This window comes from Salmo salar, chromosome 23, assembly GCF_965601325.2.
Source record: "Salmo salar chromosome 23, fSalSal1, whole genome shotgun sequence".
NCBI lineage: Eukaryota > Metazoa > Chordata > Actinopteri > Salmoniformes > Salmonidae > Salmo > Salmo salar.
The window spans coordinates 23761750-23784753 of NC_138313.1; the positions used below are offsets into that span (position 1 = coordinate 23761750).

General features: G+C 42.5%; 1 protein-coding gene across 4 annotated transcripts in view; it reads left to right on the forward strand.

Moving 5' to 3' along the window:
- Positions 1–319: 319 nt before the first annotated feature.
- The window catches only part of LOC106584226 (SUN domain-containing ossification factor), an 88040-nt gene continuing 65355 nt past the window's right edge, over positions 320–23004 (forward strand). For 2 of the 4 annotated variants that reach the window (XM_045706490.2, XM_045706491.2), the window contains exon 1: positions 321–633. In XM_045706490.2, coding sequence (XP_045562446.2) covers positions 590–633 — 44 coding nt within the window. In that variant the 5' untranslated portion in view covers positions 321–589. Of the gene's footprint in view, positions 634–23004 lie in introns of all 4 variants that reach the window. The other 2 variants (XM_014169282.3, XM_045706492.2) reach the window with 2 other exon arrangements.

Below are 23004 nucleotides of genomic sequence, written 5' to 3' on the forward strand. Positions count from 1 at the left end.
AATGTAAACTCAACTAGCTACTAGGCATTTTCTTGTGTAGGCTATGCCATCCCTTATATGCTGCCCTTAGTCTTTGGAAGTTACTCTGCGATGTAATGCAAACCATCATTCATTACGCATCCTATTGTAAAACAATGTAATCGAAAAGTTGCACAATCAGATGTAAATATTTCAGGGTTTTATATTTTCTTATCTTACGGAGGAGACGCGTTCCATGTCCCAGCTCCGCTCAAGCAGAGGAAATGGGCGGGACCGTGCCTTAGAACGTCACTACTTCTCTGTCGCTGCCTGATGCTATTGGCCGAGAGGAGGGGAGAACCGCAGCAGCGCTTAGCGAAGGCGAGTAGCACAGCAACAGAAGCCAACTAGCGCAGAAAAGAGTCGGCGAAGGGTTGACTGAATGAAAATTCAACTAGCTAGCTACATCGAGTGTAGTTTTAGGAAAGTGCCACCCTCCCCGTAAATATTTATATTTTATAAGCAACAAACATTACAGTTTGATAATAGTTCATATTCGTGTTTACTGTATAGCCACGAGAGGTTAGTACAATCCTAAAAGAGCGAGGATGTTGGTCCCCGCGGGAAGATAATGAAGCGGTTGCGCGTTTTGTTGGCGTGCCTCATCCTGTGGTGGTAAGACCTATCTTCATTCTTTTCATTGTGTGCTAGAAAAGTTAGCTTGATATTGTCATGTTTACGCCGAATAAATGACACATTACTCGAAAGCAGCATTGGAAAGCTGATATTCTGACCATATCCTTTCGTGGTGTGGGATGAATCGATTCTTCCATCCTCCCATACGTAAAAAATGAAGTTAGCCAGCCCAGACTAGCTGGGTCATTCCTAGTATACGACGGTGCCTTGTCTGCCCCGAGGAAATATCACCTATTACTATTCAGTGTAAGAGGTGTATTCCAAAGGGCTTTAAACATAAATGTAGGCGTCCTTTTACCGTAAAACACAAAAGATATGGATCTCAAAGGGCATTTTAGTGGCTGTAGGCATTTCTACCATGTCCCAGGGTACTAAACCATTAACCGAAATGTCAGTTTTTAAACAACTAACGTTATCAAAATGACCGACCTTGGTTAAATTATTTGAATACCATTTCGTTAGTTTAATTTTTGTGAGCGTAATGCACACATTGCGCAGTTCATCTAGAGCAGGCGTTCCCAAACTTTTTTGGCCCACTTCCCCATTTTGATATAACAAAAATGTTTGCAACCCCACCATGTAAAAAAAGGTTATGTAATAAACGGCCAATGTTTACTTTTTAATTTGGGTCTATGATAGTCTTACAAATCAGGCTGACAGTACTTTTGAAAGTATTTCATATTGCTGAGCGATTCGTTTTTTTTTTTTCAGTTCGGTTAAGGTTCGATTATTGAAATAGCGTTTTCGATTTTGGTTTCGATTTTTTTGGTTGAATGCTATAGCAGCACAGAATAAAAACAATTAATAAATGTCCCATGATGTTAGTGACTGCCCATTACTATTTATTAACCATCATTTATTCACTTTAAATAAAATATTTGTGTTGTGTATTTTACATTTGTTTTATTTGATGACTTTTTTTACTTCATTCCAAGTCATCTCTATAAGAGCTTTTGTCTGACAATCACTATTTTGTAGTTCTTCAAAGTAAATAAGGTATACTGTGGAATCAATCACTTTTGTCATGTATTTTCAGGTAGAGATACCTCATGAAGCAACAGCTGCTCTCTATGTGCCCTCATGATCATGCAGTCTTGTCTCTTCCATGGCGCAGGGCAAGTAGATGCGCAATGGATTATGGTCATTGTAGTTAATTACCTCGTTTTGTGAGCTAAACTGTTGAATAGTTGCCTATTGAAACCCACAACTCCCTACTACATCGCGCAGCACACAGAAAAAAACGGAACAAAATAGAATTCAAATAATTAAACCGACCTCTGTCAATTAGTTGTTTAAACAATGAAAAATAACCGGCATTTTGGGTTAGTCGTTCAGGACTAGTATTTAAATCTGAAGGAAGTATGGTTTGAAGTGGCTGAAATCAGAAAGGTATTGGGAATTCAGAAGATCTTCAGGCAATAATTTTGTATGGTCTTCTGTGTAGAAACGAAATTCATCACTAGCTAGGTTTCCATTCAATTAGTGACAGATTTTCATGCTAATTATTCAAAAATCCGCATAAAGAAATATATACATTTTCCCACTAGTGATGTTTCCACCAAACGGACTTGTTGCTGATAAAATTCAGTGCGTGACGACGTATTGCACACAATGTACTTTTTTGAAAGTTCAATGTGTTTCCGTGGCATTTCCAACTCTACTGATAGTTTTGTCAGAAACTGTTGCAATAAATAGCACATGTGCATACTCTGGTCTTGGCACTTGTGCTCTAGCCAACAGCTCGCAGATATATCGCGGGTAAGCTAGTCTATATTATAAGATTATTATGGGTAATAATATTTGTATTTGTCAAACGGTAGTAAAGCATCGATCATCATGTCACCAGAATTAGACCCTCTATTTATTGGAAAGGAGCATAAAGATCACCGTGCACTTTCACCACCCTGTGAAGTTCATCAAATTATTTCATCAGTAGCCTAATAAACTGCATGCTTTCCCGAGTCGTAGTGAGAGGACCACACAACATATCACGCCTCACTACAAGTTTACTTCGATGTGATGGCGTTTCCACCTCCGTTTCTCACATAATTAATTTTACAGACACAAAGTTCCCACCATGTTGAACGAACATGATCTGACAGCATATATACAATTGTAACGAAACTTCCTGTTTCCATCACAGCTGTCTTGTTTTTTTTATATGGTAATACTGTACTCGGATAAAAACTGGATGGAAACACGATTACTAATGATGTGCCTGGTCTTGTCCACTCTGGTCTAATGAGTCCTGTGCTGCTAGTGTGCATTGTAGAGAGAAACAGATCACACCTGTGTGTTCCTGAGAGTCCTATCTTTCAGCGATGGGGTTATAATATTTTGTAGCTTAAGCCATCCAAAACAGAGCCACATTTGTAGGAAGAAAAACTGTTCTGTTTATGACAACCACATCTAGCGTCTACCGGAGGTTACTGATGACCCCAGTTGTATTTTTTCCCGTTTCTCTCGCGACCCCATTTTCAAATTGCCGACCGCACTTGGGGTCGCAACCCCTAGTTTGGAAGACACTGCTCTAAAGATACCGCATAAGCTGTAGCCCAATAGAGATGAGATGACTCGCGCTGTGTGCAATAATAGTGTTTAACACCATTTTTGAATGACTACCTCATCTCTGTATCCCACACACAATTATCTGTAAGGTTCATCATACAAGCAGTGAATTTCAAACACGGATTCAACCACAAAGACCAAGGAGGCTCTCCAATACCTCGCAAAGAGGTCACTTATAACCATATCTACCAATTGGTAGATAAGTAGACATTGAATATCCCTTTGAGCATGGTAAAGTTATTAATTACACGTGTTTACTCCTGAATTTATTTAGACTTGCCATAACAAAGGGGTTGAATATGTGTTGACTGAAGACATTTCAGCTTTTCATTTTTGTATTCACTTTAAAAAAAAATGTAATTGAAGAACGTAATTCCACTAGGACATTATGGTGTAGGCCAGTGACAAAATATCTCAATTGAATCCATTTTAAATTCAGGCTGTAACACAACAACATTTTCAAAAAGTCAAGGGGTGTGAATAATTTCTGAAGGCACTGTACCTAGCTGTACCTGACCCAAACTGATGCAGACCTATATCTATCCTACCCTGCCTCTCTAAAGTCTTCGAAAGCCAAGTCAACAAACAGATTACCGACCATTTCGAATCCCACTGCACCTTCTCCGCTATGCAATCTGGTTTCAGAGCTGGTCATGGGTGCACCTCAGCCACGCTCAAGGTCCTAAATGATATCTTAACCGCCATCAATAAGAAACAATACTGTGCAGTCGTATTCATTGACCTGGCCAAGGCTTTCGACTCAGTCAGTCAATCACCACATCCTCATCGGCAGACTCAACAGCCTTGGTTTCTCAAAGGATTTCCTCGCCTGGTTCACCAGCTACTTCTCTGATAGAGTTCAGTGTGTCAAATCGGAGGGCCTGTTGTCCGGGCCTCTGGCAGTCTCTATGGGGGTGCCACAGGGTTCAATTCTTGGGCCGACTCTTTTCTCTGTAGACATCAATGATGTCGCTCTTGCTGCTGGTGAGTCTCCGATCCACCTCTACGCAGACGACACCATTCTGTGTACTTCTGGCCCTTCTTTGGACACTGTGTTAACTAACCTCCAGACGAGCTTCAATGCCTACAACTCTCCTTCTGTGGCCTCCAACTGCTCTTAAATACAAATAAAACTAAATGCATGCTCTTCAACCGATCGCTGCCTGCACCTGCCCACCCATCCAGCATCACTTCTCTGGTTGGTTCTGACTTAGAATATGTGGACAACTACAAATACCTAGGTGTCTGGTGAGACTGTAAACTCTCCTTCCAGACTCGCATCAAACATCTCCAATCCAAAGTTAAATCTAGAATTGGCTTCCTATTTCACAACAAAGCATCTTTCACTCATGCTGCCAAACATACCCTCGTAAAACTGACCATCCTACCGATCCTCGACTTCGGCAATGTCATTTACAAAATAGCCTCCAACACTCTACTCAACAAACTGGATGCAGTTTATCACAGTGCCATCCGTTTTGTCACCAAAGCCCCATATACTACCCACCGCTGCGATCTGTACACTCTCGTTGGCTGCCCCTTGCTTCATACTCGTCGCCAATCCCACTCGCTCCAGGTCATCTACAAGACCCTGCTAGGTAAAGTTCCCCCTTATCTCAGCTCGCTAGTCACCATAGCAGCACCCACCTGTAGCACGCGCTCCAGCAGGAATATCTCTCTGGTCACCCCCAAAGCCAATTCCTCCTTCGGCCGCCTCTCCTTCCAGTTCTCTGCTGCCAATGACTGGAACGAACTACAAAAATCTCTCAAACTGGAAACACTTATCTCCCTCACTAACTTTAAGCAACAGCTGCCAGAGCAGCTCACAGATTACTGCACCTGTACATAGCCCATCTATAATTTAGCCCAAACCACTACCTCTTCCCCTACTGTATTTATTTATTCATTTATTTATTTTGCTCCTTTGCACCCCATTATTTCTATTTCTACTTTGCACTTTCTTCCACTGCAAATCTACCATTCCAGTGTTTTACTTGCTATATTGTATTTACTTCGCCACCATGGCTTTTTTTGCCTTTACCTCCCTTATCTCACCTCATTTGCTCACTTTGTATATAGACTTATTTTTCTACTATATTATTGACTGTAGGTTTGTTTTACTCCACGTGTAACTCTGTGTTGTTGTATGTGTCATACTGCTTTGCTTTATCTTGGCCAGGTCGCAATTGTAAATGAGAACTTGTTCTCAACTTGCCTACCTGGTTAAATAAAGGTGAATAAAAAAAAAATACAAATAAATTAGAGGGTGGACAAGAATATCATATTTTTCATGAGGGCTATTGATGCAGTAATTTAGCTGGCTAGCAGGTTTTACAGCTATGACTAAAGTATATTAAACAGTTAACTAGCTGGTCAACTTTTTATCCAGCTGCTTGTCTTTTTTACTTGAAGTCCTGCAGCATAGATGCGTAATCTTACAGTGACAGGTGGTGGATTATCACAGGTCGTGCATTGATTAAGCCATGAGAGCCACTGACGCAGGAAACAATACCCAGGGCTGGTGACAAGTATGGCCAGTAGCATGACAGCTTTCTAGCGTCAGACACCTACACAGCATAAGAAGAGAGTACTTTAATTAGTCTCGCTACACTACAGTAACGTACAAGCCAACGACTAGAGTGGCCTACTATGTCTTTTCACCTAACCTTGGCTAGTAGTTCCTTCTCTCTCAATCAGCTTTGTCTTATGTTGCCAGGACCACTGCTTTTACATTTTTTTTTTTTTTAGATGTGTCAAAGTAGAAACCACAGCACTGCTCTTTTCCCTCACTAAACTGCTCATCAAAAAGACCAAGTCAGTCTCTATTGTGCTCTGTCCTGATCACTGATAAAGGTTGTGTTTGCTGTATGTCTTCTGATAATCTATACTGTGGACTTTTAACAGTCTAGTGCTTAATGGTTTACAGACCCTGCAGGTCTTAATGATTTTCTATGGTAAATATGGGCTCTTTAGGCAAGCTGCCATATGTGACTGCAGTATGCCTCCTATCAGTAAACAGTGTTGATTTAAGATTTGGTGCTGTGAGATTGATTGCATGTAGTTAAATAAATGTCTTTACTGTTCTCAAACATGCTTTTGATCTGTACACAGATGGACTAGGTCTATCTGTATGTTTGATTACGGAGTTAAAAGGCTTTCACATTTCTGCTCTTGCGTTAAAGTGAGAGAAGTTGTAACGTATGGCTCCGTTCCCCCCCGTGAGGTTAGGCTATACGAGCTCCGTTCCCCCCGTGAGGTTAGGCTATACGAGCTCCGTTCCCCCCCGTGAGGTTAGGCTATACGAGCTCCGTTCCCCCCGTGAGGTTAGGCTATACGAGCTCCGTTCCCCCCGTGAGGTTAGGCTATACGAGCTCCGTTCCCCCCCGTGAGGTTAGGCTATACGAGCTCCGTTCCCCCCCGTGAGGTTAGGCTATACGAGCTCCGTTCCCCCCGTGAGGTTAGGCTATACGAGCTCCGTTCCCCCCGTGAGGTTAGGCTATACGAGCTCCGTTCCCCCCCGTGAGGTTAGGCTATACGAGCTCCGTTCCCCCCCGTGAGGTTAGGCTATACGAGCTCCGTTCCCCCCGTGAGGTTAGGCTATACGAGCTCCGTTCCCCCCGTGAGGTTAGGCTATACGAGCTCCGTTCCCCCCCGTGAGGTTAGGCTATACGAGCTCCGTTCCCCCCGCGAGGTTAGGCTATACGAGCTCCGTTCCCCCCGCGAGGTTAGGCTATACGGGCTCCGTTCCCCCCGCGAGGTTAGGCTATACGGGCTCCGTTCCCCCCGCGAGGTTAGGCTATACGGGCTCCGTTCCCCCCGCGAGGTTAGGCTATACGACCAATATCTCATCCCGATATAGGTCATTTCATATCCCAATAACGATACATAGCACGATATAGGTCATTTCATATCCCAATAACGATACATAGCATGATATAGCACATTTTCTTAATACGTTTTGAATTATACTCAACAAATAAAAGGTATTTACTCATATTTGATTATTTCTCCTTTTATTTAGAACCTTTGTGCAAATGTTCAATTAAGCATGTAACAAAATATAAAATATGGATGTATAAAACCTAAAAAGGTAAATAGAAAACACTTTAACTATAGTTGCAAACAAAATAAATAGGCCTAAAATTTGAATATGGTCTAAAATATCCAAACCAAACTTATAATACTCTTTTTAATAGTAGAACTGATTTGAATTGTAGCAGCAAACAAATGAATACAGGCCTAAGAAATATTGGTATATAAAATACCAAATGTAAACATGGAACACTTTCAAGTTTAAACTATAACAGCAAAATAAGGCTCACAAATAAATTATATAACAAGTAAACAAAACACTCCTTGAAGTTTGAATTATAGCATTATATGAAAACAACCAAAGTGCTGCAAACAATGCGTCAAAATGTTTGCCTTATGTTGCAGAATCTCAGGGAGTTCGTTTTACAGGTTGAGAGCCAGAAATACAAGCTGGTCAACTCTTTGTGGTTTAAGTGATGACCTCTGACATGTCACAATGTTCCCACTTGTACTGAACACCCGCTCTGATGGGGCACTTGTGGCAGGGGTGCACAAGTATTTCTTTGCTAACTTGGCCACTTGTGGGTAAATGTGCCTCATGCTGCCTCCACCATTCCAGTGGGTTTGCCTCTGGAACAGCCTCCAGTTGGAAATAGAGGTTGAGCTCCTTTTCAATGGACTCTCCGCTTGACTGAGGGGCCGTTTAGCTTTGCATTGCTGCTTTTTCAAAGTTGCTGCTCAAACTCTTCTTTTGCCTCTTAGCAGGAAGCTGTAGCAGCTGAGTGAAGGGGGGCTACCTCTGCTGAGCTGCCTGTTCAGCCACCAGGCTCTCCAACTTAAGTCGTTTAGAATGCCCTCTTTGATGGTCGTGGTGAGCGGACTGTCGTCATCCTGAGGCTTGAGTACCTGGTTGTTGAAAAGATGGAGGACTGGTTTCAAGTAGGAAACACATGTGTACTGCTCCCCAGACAAGGCATCTGTAAACTCCATGAGAGGACTCTGTTCCTTGTTTATGGATTCAAGAAAGTCCGACCAAGTTGGGACCAGATGTTGCGTTTTCTTGTCGGCATGGAGGACCTGTGAGAGAGCTTTCTCCTGCTCCAAGACCCTTTCAATCATTTGTTGCATAGAACCCCACCTGGTAGGGCTTTCTGTGATCAGCTGATGAGCAGGCAAGCCCAGTTCACATCTTCTCTTCCATGAATTAGAGAAGGCACTCACCAACTTCTTGTAGACTCCAACTGGTCTTTGCACTTTGGGTAGTTTCACACTTCGCTCTGTGTAAATAAAGGAGAAGATGCATGTTATATTTATATATTACATTACATTACACTTTACAGGACAGGTATCACATTCATTGCATTGTGTGTGGATGTGTTTAAATGTGCATTATTGTTGTATTGCTGAGCCTTATAAAAGGATAATTTCTGTTACTTTGTGACAGACAAAAGTTATCAGTATCATCATTCACTTAAAACGGGATTTTCTTTGACTACATCCCCATATTCAGCCAAGCTTTTAACATGCTTGCACGCCACAAAACAACAAACATAGCACCTGCAAGACATTAAAATACTACGTGGGGGTGGCCTACTATAAAGGTTTATTATTACTGAAATATATTTTTACATTGTTTTAGACACTCACCAATGGCTAGATGAAGACGGTAGCCAAAACACTAAACGTATTCAGTCATTCAGCTGAAGTGCAAGGATGTTATTTCTGGCGTTATCCGTGGTGCCACAGACTAGGCGACCCTCGCTCAGTCCCCACAACTCAAGATCTTCCCTGAGACCTCTGGCTATTATTTCTCCTGTGTGGTCCTCTGGGAAATAGCCTGTCTGTAAACACCGACTGCAGTGTGTCCAGTCTTGGATGAAGTGTATCGTCAGGCTCGTATAGGGCTGTGTATTTCACATATCTGTTGTTGTAGCGTAGTACATTACCTTGTGGATTTCCTCTTTTACTTTGGCCCGACACTCTTGATATAAACGAGGCAACTCGACTTGATTGAAGTGTTTTCACCTTGGCATTTGGTGCCTTGGGTCGAGTGTTAGCACCAACCCAGTTTCTCGACTCTGTAAATTGGGGCCATGTCTTTGCAGATGTACGGTGTAACGGCAGCTGTTATCGCCTTCCATTTTCGGGATTCTTTGCCATATGGTGTGCCGCCGGCAAAAGCCTCTTGCAACATCTGAGTCGGGTTTGTTTTGAGCACTCAACTACTTTTTTGGGTCTTATCCGCAGATTCTCTCCATACTGTTTCACATGATTCTTGCGTAGGTGTGGTAAAAGAGGTTAGCGGCATATTTTGCAGAGGACAGTTTTCTGTCTGTGTCAGACTTTTCATACCCAAACCACGTCTCCGTGCTCTGCCACGTTCACTCTCCTCCATGTTTGTTGCAGATTCCCTTCAACATGGCACGTAGTGGAGATGGAGGTGCTCAAAGTTGACCCATTTTGCATACCCCACCATACCATGAGACATCCATGTCTTCATCACTGGAAAAGATAAACGATTGACTTTATCATTTAAAAGCTTCCAAACAGGGTTGTCAAACCATTTAATAATTTCTTGGACATATATTTTTTAATACAGAGTAACTTTTTTTTATTTTAACAATTACAGTGAGGGGGAAAAAGTATTTGATCCCCTGCTGATTTTGTACATTTTCCCACTGACAAAGAAAGGATCAGTCTATAATTTGAATGGTAGGTTTATTTGAACAGTGAGAGACAGAATAACAACAAAAAAATCTAGAAAAACGCATGTCAAAAATGTTATAAATTGATTTCGATTTTAATGAGGGAAATAAGTATTTGACCCCCTCTCAATCAGAAAGATTTCTGGCTCCCAGGTGTCTTTTATACAGGTAACGAGCTGAGATTAGGAGCACATTCAGCTTGTTACCTGTATAAAAGACACCTGTCCACAGAAGCAATCAATCAATCAGATTCCAAACTCTCCAACATGGCCAAGACCAAAGAGCTCTCCAAGGATGTCAGGGACAAGATTGTAGACCTACACAAGGCTGGAATGGGCTACAAGACCATCGCCAAGCAGCTTGGTGAGAAGGTGACAACAGTTGGTGCGATTATTCGCAAATGGAAGAAACACAAAAGAACCCCTGCTCAAGAAAGCACATATACATGCCCGTCTGAAGTTTGCCAATGAACATCTGAATGATTCAGAGGACAACTGGTGAAAGTGTTGTGGTCAGATGAGACCAAAATGGAGCTCTTTGGCATCAACTCAACTCGCCGTGTTTGGCGAAGGAGGAATGCTGCCTATGACCCCAAGAACACCATCCCCACCGTCAAACATGGAGGTGGAAACATTATGCTTTGGGGGTATTTTTCTGCTAAGGGGACAGGACAACTAAACCGCATCAAAGGGACGATGGACGGGGCCATGTACCGTCAAATCTTGGGTGAGAACCTCCTTCGGTCAGTCAGGGCATTGAAAATGGGTCGTGGATGGGTATTCCAGCATGACAATGACCCAAAACACACGGCCAAGGCAACAAAGGAGTGTCTCAAGAAGAAGCACATTAAGGTCCTGGAGTGGCCTAGCCAGTCTCCATACCTTAATCCCATAGAAAGTCTGTGGAGAGAGCTGAAGGTTCGAGTTGCCAAACGTCAGCCTCGAAACCTTAATGACTTGGAGAAGATCTGCAAAGAGGAGTGGGACAAAATTCCTCCTGAGATGTGTGCAAACCTGGTGGCCAACTACAAGAAACGTCTGACCTCTGTGATTGCCAACAAGGGTTTTGCCACCAAGTACTAAGTCATGTTTTGCAGAGGGGTCAAATACTTATTTCCCTCATTAAAATGCAAATCATTTTATAACATTTTTGACATTTGTTTTTCTGGATTTTTTTGCTGTTATTCTGTCTCTCACCGTTCAAATAAACCTACCATTAAAATTATAGACTGATCATTTCTTTGTCAGTGGGCAAATGTACAAAATCAGCAGGGGATCAAATACTTTTTTTCCCTCACTGTATGTGAACTTTTTCATATTTGCATATGTTATAGCTTAGACCCTATTTTACTTCATGAGGTTTTTGTTTTTTGCCCACCATCGGCTGAGATACAATATGCTCTTGATTACAGGGTGGGTGTCATTTCAGTCATAGAAATAGAATGGACCTATCCCTTCAGACCACAGTAATTTAGCTGGTACACTATTGGAATAGGCCACAAAAATGGCCGCCAGACCACCCACCCTCAAATGTCAACTTAAATGGTCATGTCTATTCTAGTATCTATATTTCTATGATTAAAATAGGTTTCCTATGGACGATTGACAGTACAATTTAAAACAACAGATTTTCCCATTCAAGTCAACGTTCTCTGATGTGTGGACCTCCAACCATCTTTGTGGTACCAAGTCAATGTCCATTTATTTCCATTTTAGTACATTTATCAACCAAAGCATGACACCCACCCTGTATTCAAGAGCATGGTGTCTCAACCGATTGTTCAAATCAAAAGGTGTGCTGTCAAAAAGTGATGAAATTCAAATGGATTAACCCTTTGTTATTTCAGTTTGGACATCACAGTCCACTCTAGTGCTAGAAAGCTGACTTTATGCTGTACTGTCTCAGAGGATATACCTTTCCATCTACTCCTGTCTGTATGCCAACTGAATTCCAGTACACATTTTTAAGAAGAATATGGAATCATTTGTATGAAATCATGTACCAGTCCTCTGTTCAATTTATTAGTGTTGTCTTGACTTTTCATGCATCAGCTGACGAGCTTCAGGCCCTTGAGTTTTTAGTGCTGCTGTTTTATTCATAGTTTGTTCATAAATAAATCCCAGATGTCTGCTGATGTTGAGTCTTCAGCCAAGCCTTATGACTTCAGAGAACTCTTGCTAATGTAAAATATTGATGATAGATAAATGGAATTTATTAAGTTCTGTACCACTAGTTGGGTTACTAAATCAAATTTAGTAATGGACTAATTGGTCAGTTACGCAAGTTTCTAACTGTTTGATCCTGATTTCCAATTAGCTTGTGGTCTGTGACCAAAACTTTGACTTGGCAGTGTGATGCCAAGTTTTAATTGGTCGCTAGGGTGCCAGTGAATTTTATTTATTTGTATTTATTTTTTAGCTGGTCTCCTGAGCATTGTTGTGGACTTCGAACATCCAATTACTGTACTTTTATTTTATGAGTGAAACCCAGGAAATGGAATTTACCAAAAGATCCAACTTATATTATAGGACCCTACAACTGTAGAGTGACTGTTCAAAATCACTTACAATAACACCCTTTTTAAGATTGTATGGAGAGAAAAAATTAAACCTTTGCACAATCAGTGTAAAATATGATATTGTCAATTTTAAAATGTAATAATTTGTGTATGGAGCGTAGGTCATTATAGGCCACTTGTAATTAAATCTAACATTTAAATAATGCACGCTTTCCCGGCCGGGCTGGTAGCTTTGTTTACCTGAATGTCAAGCCCTGCAAGGGCATGCTCATTTAAAAGATGGCTAGTCATTATTAACTTGTTTCTGTATGTAATCTAGGTACATTATGGGACCCAGGTCAGGTTGTTATTGCTGCGCAGCGTCTCAAAATTGGTGTGACCAAATCATGTGCTGGTGCCAGGTCCCGTGTGGCTCAGTTGGTAGAGCATGGTGTTTGCAACGCCAGGGTTGTGGGTTCGATTCCCACGGGGGACCAGTACGGGGGGAAAAAAAGTTTGAAATGGATGCATTCACTACTGTAAGTCGCTCTGGATAAGAGCGTCTGCTAAATGACTAAAATGTAAATGTACCACCAACTGAAAAATTTGGTTGCACATTTTGGGGAGTATTCAGAGGTGGAAACTTTCTGAGGGAATTAACAGGAATATATGCAAATTAATATTAATACCATTTTAAATGTAGATGTTTTTAGCATTGGATATATTTACCGTATCATATGGAGACCGAAACATAAACCTTTTACCTTATCATAAGTACGCATAATTGCAAATGATAAACTTCTTCCAATAGAAAAAAACTATATAGTTATGAATTGAACTTTATAATTAAATGAGTTGAACTCCTCACATGGGATGATTTCACTGAACAACAAAAGGGAATATTGAATGATCCCAATGATCCATCGCATCTCCCAAAAACGTTTTCAACATACATCTGTAAAATGATAAGTCTAGAAACTAAATCTTTGGTTGTCTTCCCCACAGGCTTCCATGTCTTTTCCCTGGACCTCCTCAATGTCCACCTCTTGAACATCAGACTCTGAGGCCTCATCTTCACTGTCACTTTCCAACCTTGTTGAGGATGGCTCTTTGTCAGGCTCAAAAAGCCTCAAATTTGCGCGGATGGCCACCAATTTTCAACCCTTGTATTGGTCAGCCAGTTGTGTGCGTGTTCCCAAACAAGGACCAGTTGCCCTATGAGGCGGCTTATTTTGGAGGATGATAGAGGCAACGGGAAAGAGTCTCCGATCCACAAAGTCCCTTCCACCAGGTGGCTGATGAGATGTTGGCACGACTGCCATATTGCATCTCCATCCCAAAGCCCTTGCTTGGAAGTGTACTTCGCCAGACTGCCAAGAACCTTGCCCTCAGCCAGGCCAAGGTGGCGAGACACAGTAGTGATGACACCATAGGCCTTGTTGATCTCTGCACCAGACAGGATACTCTTGTCAGCATACTTGAGTCCAACATGTACGCTGCATCGTGTATGGGCTTCAGGCAGAAGTCTTCACGGTTTTTGATGCATTTCAGAACTGCAGTTTCCTCTGCTTGGAGCAACAGGGAAGTGGGCAGGGCACTACACATTTCTTCTCTTACATCTGCAAGCAGAGTCTGAACATCAGACAGGATGGCATTGTCTCCCTCAATCTGTGCAATGGCTACTGCTATAGGTTTCAGGCTGCTTACCACTCTCTCCCAAAATACATCATCCAGGAGGATCCTGTTGATGGGGCTGTCCATATTGGCAGACTGTGATGTGGCCATTTCTTGGAAAGACTCCTTCCCCTCCAGGAGACTGTCAAACACGATGACAACACCATCCCAATGTGTGCTGCTGGGCAGCTTCAATGTGGTGCTCTAATTCTTTTCACTTTGCTTGGTGAGGTAGATTGCTGCTGTAACTTGACGACCCTTCACATGCCTAACCATTTCCTTGGCTCTCTTGTAGAGTGTATCCAATGTTTTCAATGCCATGATGTCATTGAGAAGCAGATTCAATGCATGAGCAGCATAGGCAATGGGTTTGATGTGAAGGTAGGACTCCTCCACTTTAGACCAAGCAGCCTTCATGTTGGCAGCATTGTCTGTCACCAGTGCAAATACCTTCTGTGGTCCAAGGTAATTGATGACTGCCTTCAGATAATCTGCAATGTAGAGACCGGTGTGTCTGTCCCTTGTGTCTGTTGTCCCTTGTAGAATACTGGTTGAGGGGTGGAGATGATGTAGTTAGTTATTCCTTGCCCACAAACATTCAACCACCCATCAGAGATGATTGCAATAGTCTGTTTTCTCTATGATTTGCTTGACCTTCACTTGGAATCTGTTGAACTCTGCATCCAGAAAATGAGTAGATAAAGCATGTCTGGTTGGAGGGGTGTATGCTGGGTGAAGAACATTCAGAAATCTCTTAAATACACATTGCCTGTGAGCATCAGAGGTGAACCAGTTGCATACACAGCTCGAGCAAGACATTCATCAGCATTTCTCTGACTACGTTCCTCCATTGAGTCAAAAAAAAATAATTCCAGGAGGACCATGAGCTGTTGCTATCGATAAGGTGTCTGATTCATCATTTTCATCTCGAATAGAATTAGAGGGACTTTTTTCAGAGGTTGCTTGTTGTGAGCGCTGAGGGAACTTTATGCACTTGGCCAGATGATTCTGCATCTTTGTTGCATTCTTCACATGTGATTTGGCACAGTATTTGCAAATGTACACAGCTTTTTCTTCTACATTAGCTGCAGTGAAATGTCTCCACACATCAGATAGTGCCCGTGGCATTTTCCTGTAGATTTTGCTGTTGAAAAACCCCTAAATACAGTCCATGTACAGACAGTTATGCAATTAGATTATTAAATGTTTTAAAATGAAACATGTATGGAAACAGGTGAATTAACACTCCTCAGTTAGCAGGCTAAAACCCCCATGGTAGCAAAAACTAACTTGCAGAAATTAAGAAGTTAGAAATGATTTATACACACTTTGCCGTAGGCTACTATTTACTAGTTAACAAAAAAATGTATGTCATACAATATATTCACCCCACCCAGTATTGTAATCAAAACTTACCCGAAAGTATGTAGTCCTTGGCTCAGACAGTCTAGTAGTGTGGGCTCAATAGCATCTCATTAGTGTGCAAGATCTTGAGAATCAGCTGTACATGTGATGAACAGTGCACTGTACATGTGATGGAAGAATGCACTGTGCATACAGAGGGTTGCAATTCCATTGAATTGGGGATAGTTTAACCAAAATATGCCACAAGACCTAGAATTGCCTTGTGTGTCCCACAAAAAAAGGTTCACTGTTATAAGCTGACTTTTTTTTGATGAGTTTAAGCAAAATTCCCCAAATTCACGGGCTTAACTTACCATATCCCATGGAAATTTACCGGAAAGTTTCCGACCCTTTGCAACCCTAGTAGAACCAGTGGAGAAAGTTAGTCGAGAGCCCTGGGTCTATTTTGGTACACAGCCCAGATTTGAGTCTACCAAGTGTCCTAATCCTGTTATGGAAAAATATTGGATATATTTGCATTTTTGAAGGATTTGAATAATCTTTCCAGGTGCGTTTTATGTAAATATAGGCTACCTGTTCACTGTTTACTCTCATCTCTCTCTCCTACAGTAGGCCATATCCGCAAGCATACACATCCTGATTCGCTTGCCCTCATGAATCTGAATTCCTTCATGTGCGTTAATGAAGGTGTGTTTTAGCAAAGCCTGGGGAGTTTAGAGTATTAGTGTGCATCTGTGAAATACCGTCCTGCTTTCTACACGTCAGTGTTTGCCAGATAGCGTAGTTTAAGCCAGGGAACACATTGGCCTGTTGAATTAGTTTCCTTATTGCTATCACCTCACATAACTAATTATCTGATATTAGATCATGTGTTTACGTGGTTGTGTTTTTAGCTTTGCGATCCTCCTATAGTCTTATCACACCATCCACCTTCCTCCACTCTCACACCCCATGCCTCTCAGAGCCTCCGCACATGGAAACCATTAAACTTGTTAACCAGAGAGCTGAGACTCTCACACACAAACAAGCTGACACTGAGAAAAGACTGTAAGCGCCAGAAGATATGTTATTGTTTAGCTCCACTCTGTTCCCGCCCTATCTTCTCTGTACTGGAGGAGCAGGCCTGTTGCCAGTGTCCAGAGGGAAGTGAAAGGGTTGTGTTTCCCATGCTGCAAGGCAGGCCCTGTGGTGGCTGGCCTCCCTGCCTGAACACCGAGAGACCAAGCGAGAGGGAAACACAAAGGCGGCAGTAACATGGCAAGGTGGACAGACCAGCTCTCTGCAGACCAGCTCTCTGCAGACCAGCTCTCTGCAGACCAGCTCTCTGCAGACCAGCTCTCTGCAGACCAGCTCTCTGCTAGAGAATAGGAGGACATTCAGGGCAACTTTACTACTCTAGTTAAGTTAAGGCTTAGATTCACCCTTATTGTGATCCCTGTATGTATTGCACACATGTGAATAAGTGTTTGTTGTTTCAGTGTCTCTTACTGAGACATCTACTTGGAGATCGGGTTCCTGTTTTTGGTGGGTGCCTGCTTTCCCTTTCGCCCAGCAGACCTAATTACACACACATGCCTGCTCACTTGATTGCTAATGCAAACCCTTACGCACGCAGCTTTTGGCTTCTCACCACTCTGCGCCAACTCTCAAACCTTCGGCATGAATCGGACCGGCATGGCAGATGAGGCAAGAATCCGATGGCCACAGACCGTTTCTGTGGTAGAAGGGAGTTGAAAGAGTTGGCGTTCCTGTCCAATTCATAGCCTGAATTCAAAGTGGTAGCATTTGCCAGCCAAGAGTACTTAGCACCTCTGAACGGAGTGCCGGCAGAAATTTGCAAACCAATTCTACATATAGAAACATCCAGAAATGTCGCCAGTCAGATGCCCATTGGCGTGTGGTCCGTTTAACAAACCGCGCCGAACTAACGGCAGACCGTTATTCAGTGCAATATGCTTTCTACCTCCAGTGAGTATGTGTTGGAGCTACTTGTGTGTGTTTTGCTGACTTTGCATTGTTACACACACACACACACACACATCGTAACTAGATTTTCTCAGAGGGGTGTACATGTCCCACTAGGTTCACAGTCAACAGCAGGGTTGTATACATTAGCCCAGACCGTTAATGTCAACAGCTAAAGCGCACACGGCTGCTCATGGAAACATCAGCCTTCAGTCTGCTATATAGACAGATTATAGGCTTATTCTCTGTATTATGTAACCCATTTGGAATCGGGTTTAGTTCACTTTGTGCGGGCATGGGCTTATATGACACGCGTGTCATCCTAGTTCTCAGTGAAGATGGTGTGCGACAGATTCCTCTTCTATAATCAAGATACCGCTCTGTCGTCTTGGCTTATTTACTTGTTTCATGGTCTTTCACTTTAGATTCCTATCCGCTGTGATTATCTCATTTGGGCAGACTATGCAGGTGTGACATACAACTTCAGCACTTTTTTTGTGAAACATGAACTGTGTGTGTGAGTGAGGAGAGAGAATCTCGTTCTTATCTCCCCATTACAATCTCTTTCAGATTATCATGTAGGCTAAGTAAGGCTGTTATCACTCGTTAGATAATGACCAGTTAACACATCAGGGTTACAGCGAGTAGGCCTTACCCAGGGGTTAATACTGAGGATGCTCCAGCTCAATTGGTTGGAACATGGGGTAGGCCTGTGCCAGTGGTAACCCCCATTGTGGATTTCTGCACTGGCTAGTGGCCCTGTACACAACTGAACTAAACTCCACTTATTTGCTGAATAAAATCTAGAATGACCCTTCAGTCAAAGTGTAGAATAGATAGTATGGCCCCACTGCTGTTGATGTTGACAGTATTCACATGGAATAGAGAGTTAGTAAGACCACACTGGTATATCCCAGGCCAGCTCACCCAACCAGTTTATTTTCTAAACTATAGGCTGAGCTATTCTGTATGGCTGTTTCCATCCTCGGGGCCTCCTCCTATATCAGGTTTACCCTCTGTTCTATTCTGTCACAACTAGAGGTCGACCGATTATGATTTTTCAACACCGATACCGATTATTGGAGGACCAAAAAAAGCTGATACGGATTAATCGGCCCAATTTTTTGTATTTTTTTTAATAATAAAAAAATATATATATATTTTTTTTTATTTATAATAATGACAATGACAATTATACTGAATGAACACTTATTTTAATACATCAAGAAAATCAATTTAGCCTCAAATAAATAATGAAACATGTTTAAATAATGCAAAAACAAAGTGTTGGAGTAGAAAGTAAAAGTGCAATATGTGCCAAGTAAGAAAGCTAACGTTTAAGTTCCTTGCTCAGAACATATGAAAGCTGGTGGTTCCATTTAACATGAGTCTTCAATATTCCCAGGTAAGAAGTTTTAGGTTATAGTTATTATAGGAATTATAGGACTAATTCTCTCTGTACCATTTGTATTTTATATACCTTTGACTATTGGATGTTCTTATAGGCACTTTAGTATTGCCAGTGTAACAGTATAGCTTCCGTCCCTCCTCGCTCGAACCAGGAACACATCGACGACAGCCACCCTCGAAGCAGCGTTACCCATGCAGAGCAAGGGGAACAACTACTCCAAGTCTCAGAGCGAGTGACGTTTGAAACGCTATTAGCGCGCACCCCGCTAACTAGCTAGCCATTTCACATCGGTTACACCAGCCTAATCTCGGGAGTTGATAGGCTTGAAGTCATAAACAGCGCAATGCTTGAAGCACTGCGAAGAGCTGCAGGCAAAACACAGGAAAGTGCTGTTTGAATGAATGCTTACGAGCCTGCTGGTGCCTACCACTGCTCAGTCAGACTGCTCTATCAAATCATAGACTTAATTATAATATACTGCTCAAAAAAAATTAAGGGAACACTAAAATAACACATCCTAGATCTGAATTAATGAAATAATCTTATTAAATACTTTTTTCTTTACATAGTTGAATGTGCTGACAACAAAATCACACAAAAATAATCAATGGAAATCCAATTTATCAACCCATGGAGGTCTGGATTTGGAGTCACACTCAAAATTAAAGTGGAAAACCACACTACAGGCTGATCCAACCTTGATGTAATGTCCTTAAAACAAGTCAAAATGAGGCTCAGTAGTGTGTGTGTGTGGCCTCCACGTGCCTGTATGACCTCCCTACAACGCCTGGGCATGCTCCTGATGAGGTGGCGGATGGTCTCCTGAGGGATCTCCTCCCAGACCTGGACTAAAGCATCTGCCAACTCCTGGACAGTCTGTGGTGCAACGTGGCTTTGGTGGATGGAGCGAGACATGATGTCCCAGATGTGCTCAATTGGATTCAGGTCTGGGGAACGGGCGGGCCAGTCCATAGCATCAATGCCTTCCTCTTGCAGGAACTGCTGACACACTCCAGCCACATGAGGTCTAGCATTGTCTTGCATTAGGAGGAACCCAGGGCCAACCGCACCAGCATATGGTCTCATAAGGGGTCTGAGGATCTCATCTAGGTACCTAATGGCAGTCAGGCTACCTCTGGCGAGCACATGGAGGGCTGTGCGGCCCCCCAAAGAAATGCCACCCCACACAATGACTGACCCACCGCCAAACCGGTCATGCTGGAGGATGTTGCAGGCAGCAGAACGTTCTCCACGGCGTCTCCAGACTCTGTCACGTCTGTCACGTGCTCAGTGTGAACCTGCTTTCATCTGTGAAGAGCACAGGGCGCCAGTGGCGAATTTGCCAATCTTGGTGTTCTCTGGCAAATGCCAAACGTCCTGCACGGTGTTGGGCTGTAAGCACAACCCCCACCTGTGGACGTCGGGCCCTCATACCACCCTCATGGAGTCTGTTTCTGACCGTTTGAGCAGACGCATGCACATTTGTGGCCTGCTGGAGGTCATTTTGCAGGGCTCTGGCAGTGCTCCTCCTTGCACAAAGGCGGAGGTAGCGGTCCTGCTGCTGGGTTGTTGCCCTCCTACGGCCTCCTCCACGTCTCCTGATGTACTGGCCTGTCTCCTGGTAGCGCCTCCATGCTCTGGACACTACGCTGACAGACACAGCAAACCTTCTTGCCACAGCTCGCATTGATGTGCCATCCTGGATGAGCTGCACTACCTGAGCCACTTGTGTGGGTTGTAGACTCCGTCTCATGCTACCACTAGAGTGAAAGCACCGCCAGCATTCAAAAGTGACCAAAACATCAGCCAGGAAGCATAGGAACTGAGAAGTGGTCTGTGGTCACCACCTGCAGAACCACTCCTTTATTGGGGGTGTCTTGCTAATTGCCTATAATTTCCACCTGTTGTCTATTCCATTTGCACAACAGCATGTGAAATTTATTGTCAATCAGTGTTGCTTCCTAAGTGGACAGTTTGATTTCACAGAAGTGTGATTGACTTGGAGTTACATTGTGTTGTTTAAGTGTTCCCTTTATTTTTTGGAGCAGTGTATAATAAACACACAGAAATACGAGCCTTATGTCATTAATATGGTCAAATCCGGAAACTATCATCTCGAAAACAAAACTTTTTTTTCTTTCAGTGAAATACGGAACCGTTCCATATTTTATCTAACGGGTAGCATCCCTAAGTCTAAATATTCCTGTTACATTGCACAACCTTCAATGTTATGTCATAATTACGTAGAATTCTGGCAAATTAGTTCGCAACGAGCCAGGCGGCCCAAACTGCTGCATATACCCTGACTCTGTTGCAAGAGGTGACACACTTTCCCTAGTTAAAATAAATTCATGTTAACAGGCAATATTAACTAAATATGCAGGTTTAAAATATATACTTGTGTATTGATTTTAAGAAAGACATTGATGTTTATGGTTAGGTACACGTTGGAGCAATGACAGTCCTTTTTCGCGAATGCGCACCACATCGATTATATGCAATGCAGGACAGGCTAGATAAACTAGTAATATCATCAACCATGTGTAGTTAACGAGTGATTATGAATGATTGATTGTTTTTTATAAGATAAGTTTAATGCTAGCTAGCAACTTACCTTGGCTTCTTACTGCATTCGCGTAACAGGCAGGCTCTTCGTGGAGTGCAATGTAAAGCAGGTGGTTAGAGCGTTGGACTAGTTAACGGCAAGGTTGCAAGATTGAATCCCCGAGCTGACAAGGTAAAAATCTGTCGTTCTGCCCCTGAACAAGGCAGTTAACCCACCTTTCCTAGGCTGTCATTTAAAATAAGAACGTGTTCTTAACTGACTTGCCTAGTTAAATAAATGTATTAAAAAAATAATAATCGGCAACTCGATGTCCAAAAATACCGATTATGAAAACTTGAAATCGGCCCTAATTAATCGGCCATTCCGATTAATCGGTCGACCTCTAGTCACAACCCCAGCCATATCATATTTATATGGTGAAGGAAGGGGGGTTTCACTCAATACTTCAATCAATAGTTATTTAACAAACAAGTACACAGGTTTGGCCAATATACAGTTTAGATAGCCCAAACCTTAAGAAGGCTTATATCCGTGTTACAGGCTACAGCATAGGGCCTATTTCTTGTATCAGTGACATATTGCAGTAGAGATTCCATGTGTTACCCAACATGGTTTCTAGAGAACAACAGAGCAGATCCAGGCTCAAAACAACTCTTTACTGATCAAGTGCCTATAGGGCTTCTTCCTCATACGCATGGCATGACATGCGCGCAACAGTAGGTATAAGCAAGCAGTGTGTGGGTAGAGGGCTTCAGTAAAATGAATCTGTGTGTATGTATGTGTGTCCACATTGTAAAGACGGTGCATGTTTGGCAGGCAAGATGCTCCTCATATGCAGACCCCTAACAGGTCTGGACAGACAGTTGTCATCAGCTGGTAGGCTTTCAGACCAGTACACAGGCAACTGTTGGGGACACTGGGAACCAGAATGGCCTTCATTGACTACTCAGCTCTTATAGCCATGGGGAAGGGGGAATGCAAGGCTACGGGCCTCCAGACCACACCTAGCTGGGGGGGTAGTAGAATCCTTACTTTAGAAATGCATTAGCTCACCAGATTTTATTTAACCTTTATTTTGACAGGGAGTCAATGCTGAGACCAAGGTCTCTTTTTTTTTTATTTTATTTTTTACAGATTTGCCCTGTTTAGCACAACAATACACATCAAAATACAATTCACATTAAAATGCACAATACATGAAAAGCAAAATACAATTATAAAAACACCTACATTCTTCAGTAAAAAGGTCCCATAACAGCTATCTGAAATGCCCTAGAAGCACCAATTCCTCAAAAAAAACACAAGTTCCAAAAAAACTACAAGCAGTGTATATCAAAGGGCTCTCCAGAGTTACCATCCCTGAGACCAGATGTGGTATCTCGTAAGGTGAAGTAAGGTACTGCTTAAGTTTTTGCTAGAGGGCTTTAGAAACAAAAAGAGCGCAATGCGTCAATCTACGAGACTTCAAAGAGGGCCAGCCTACTTTTTGATACAGAATGCAGTGATTTGTACTGAACCTATCGCTATGATAAACTGTGTCCAATGGCTTCAATACAGTGGCAGCTGC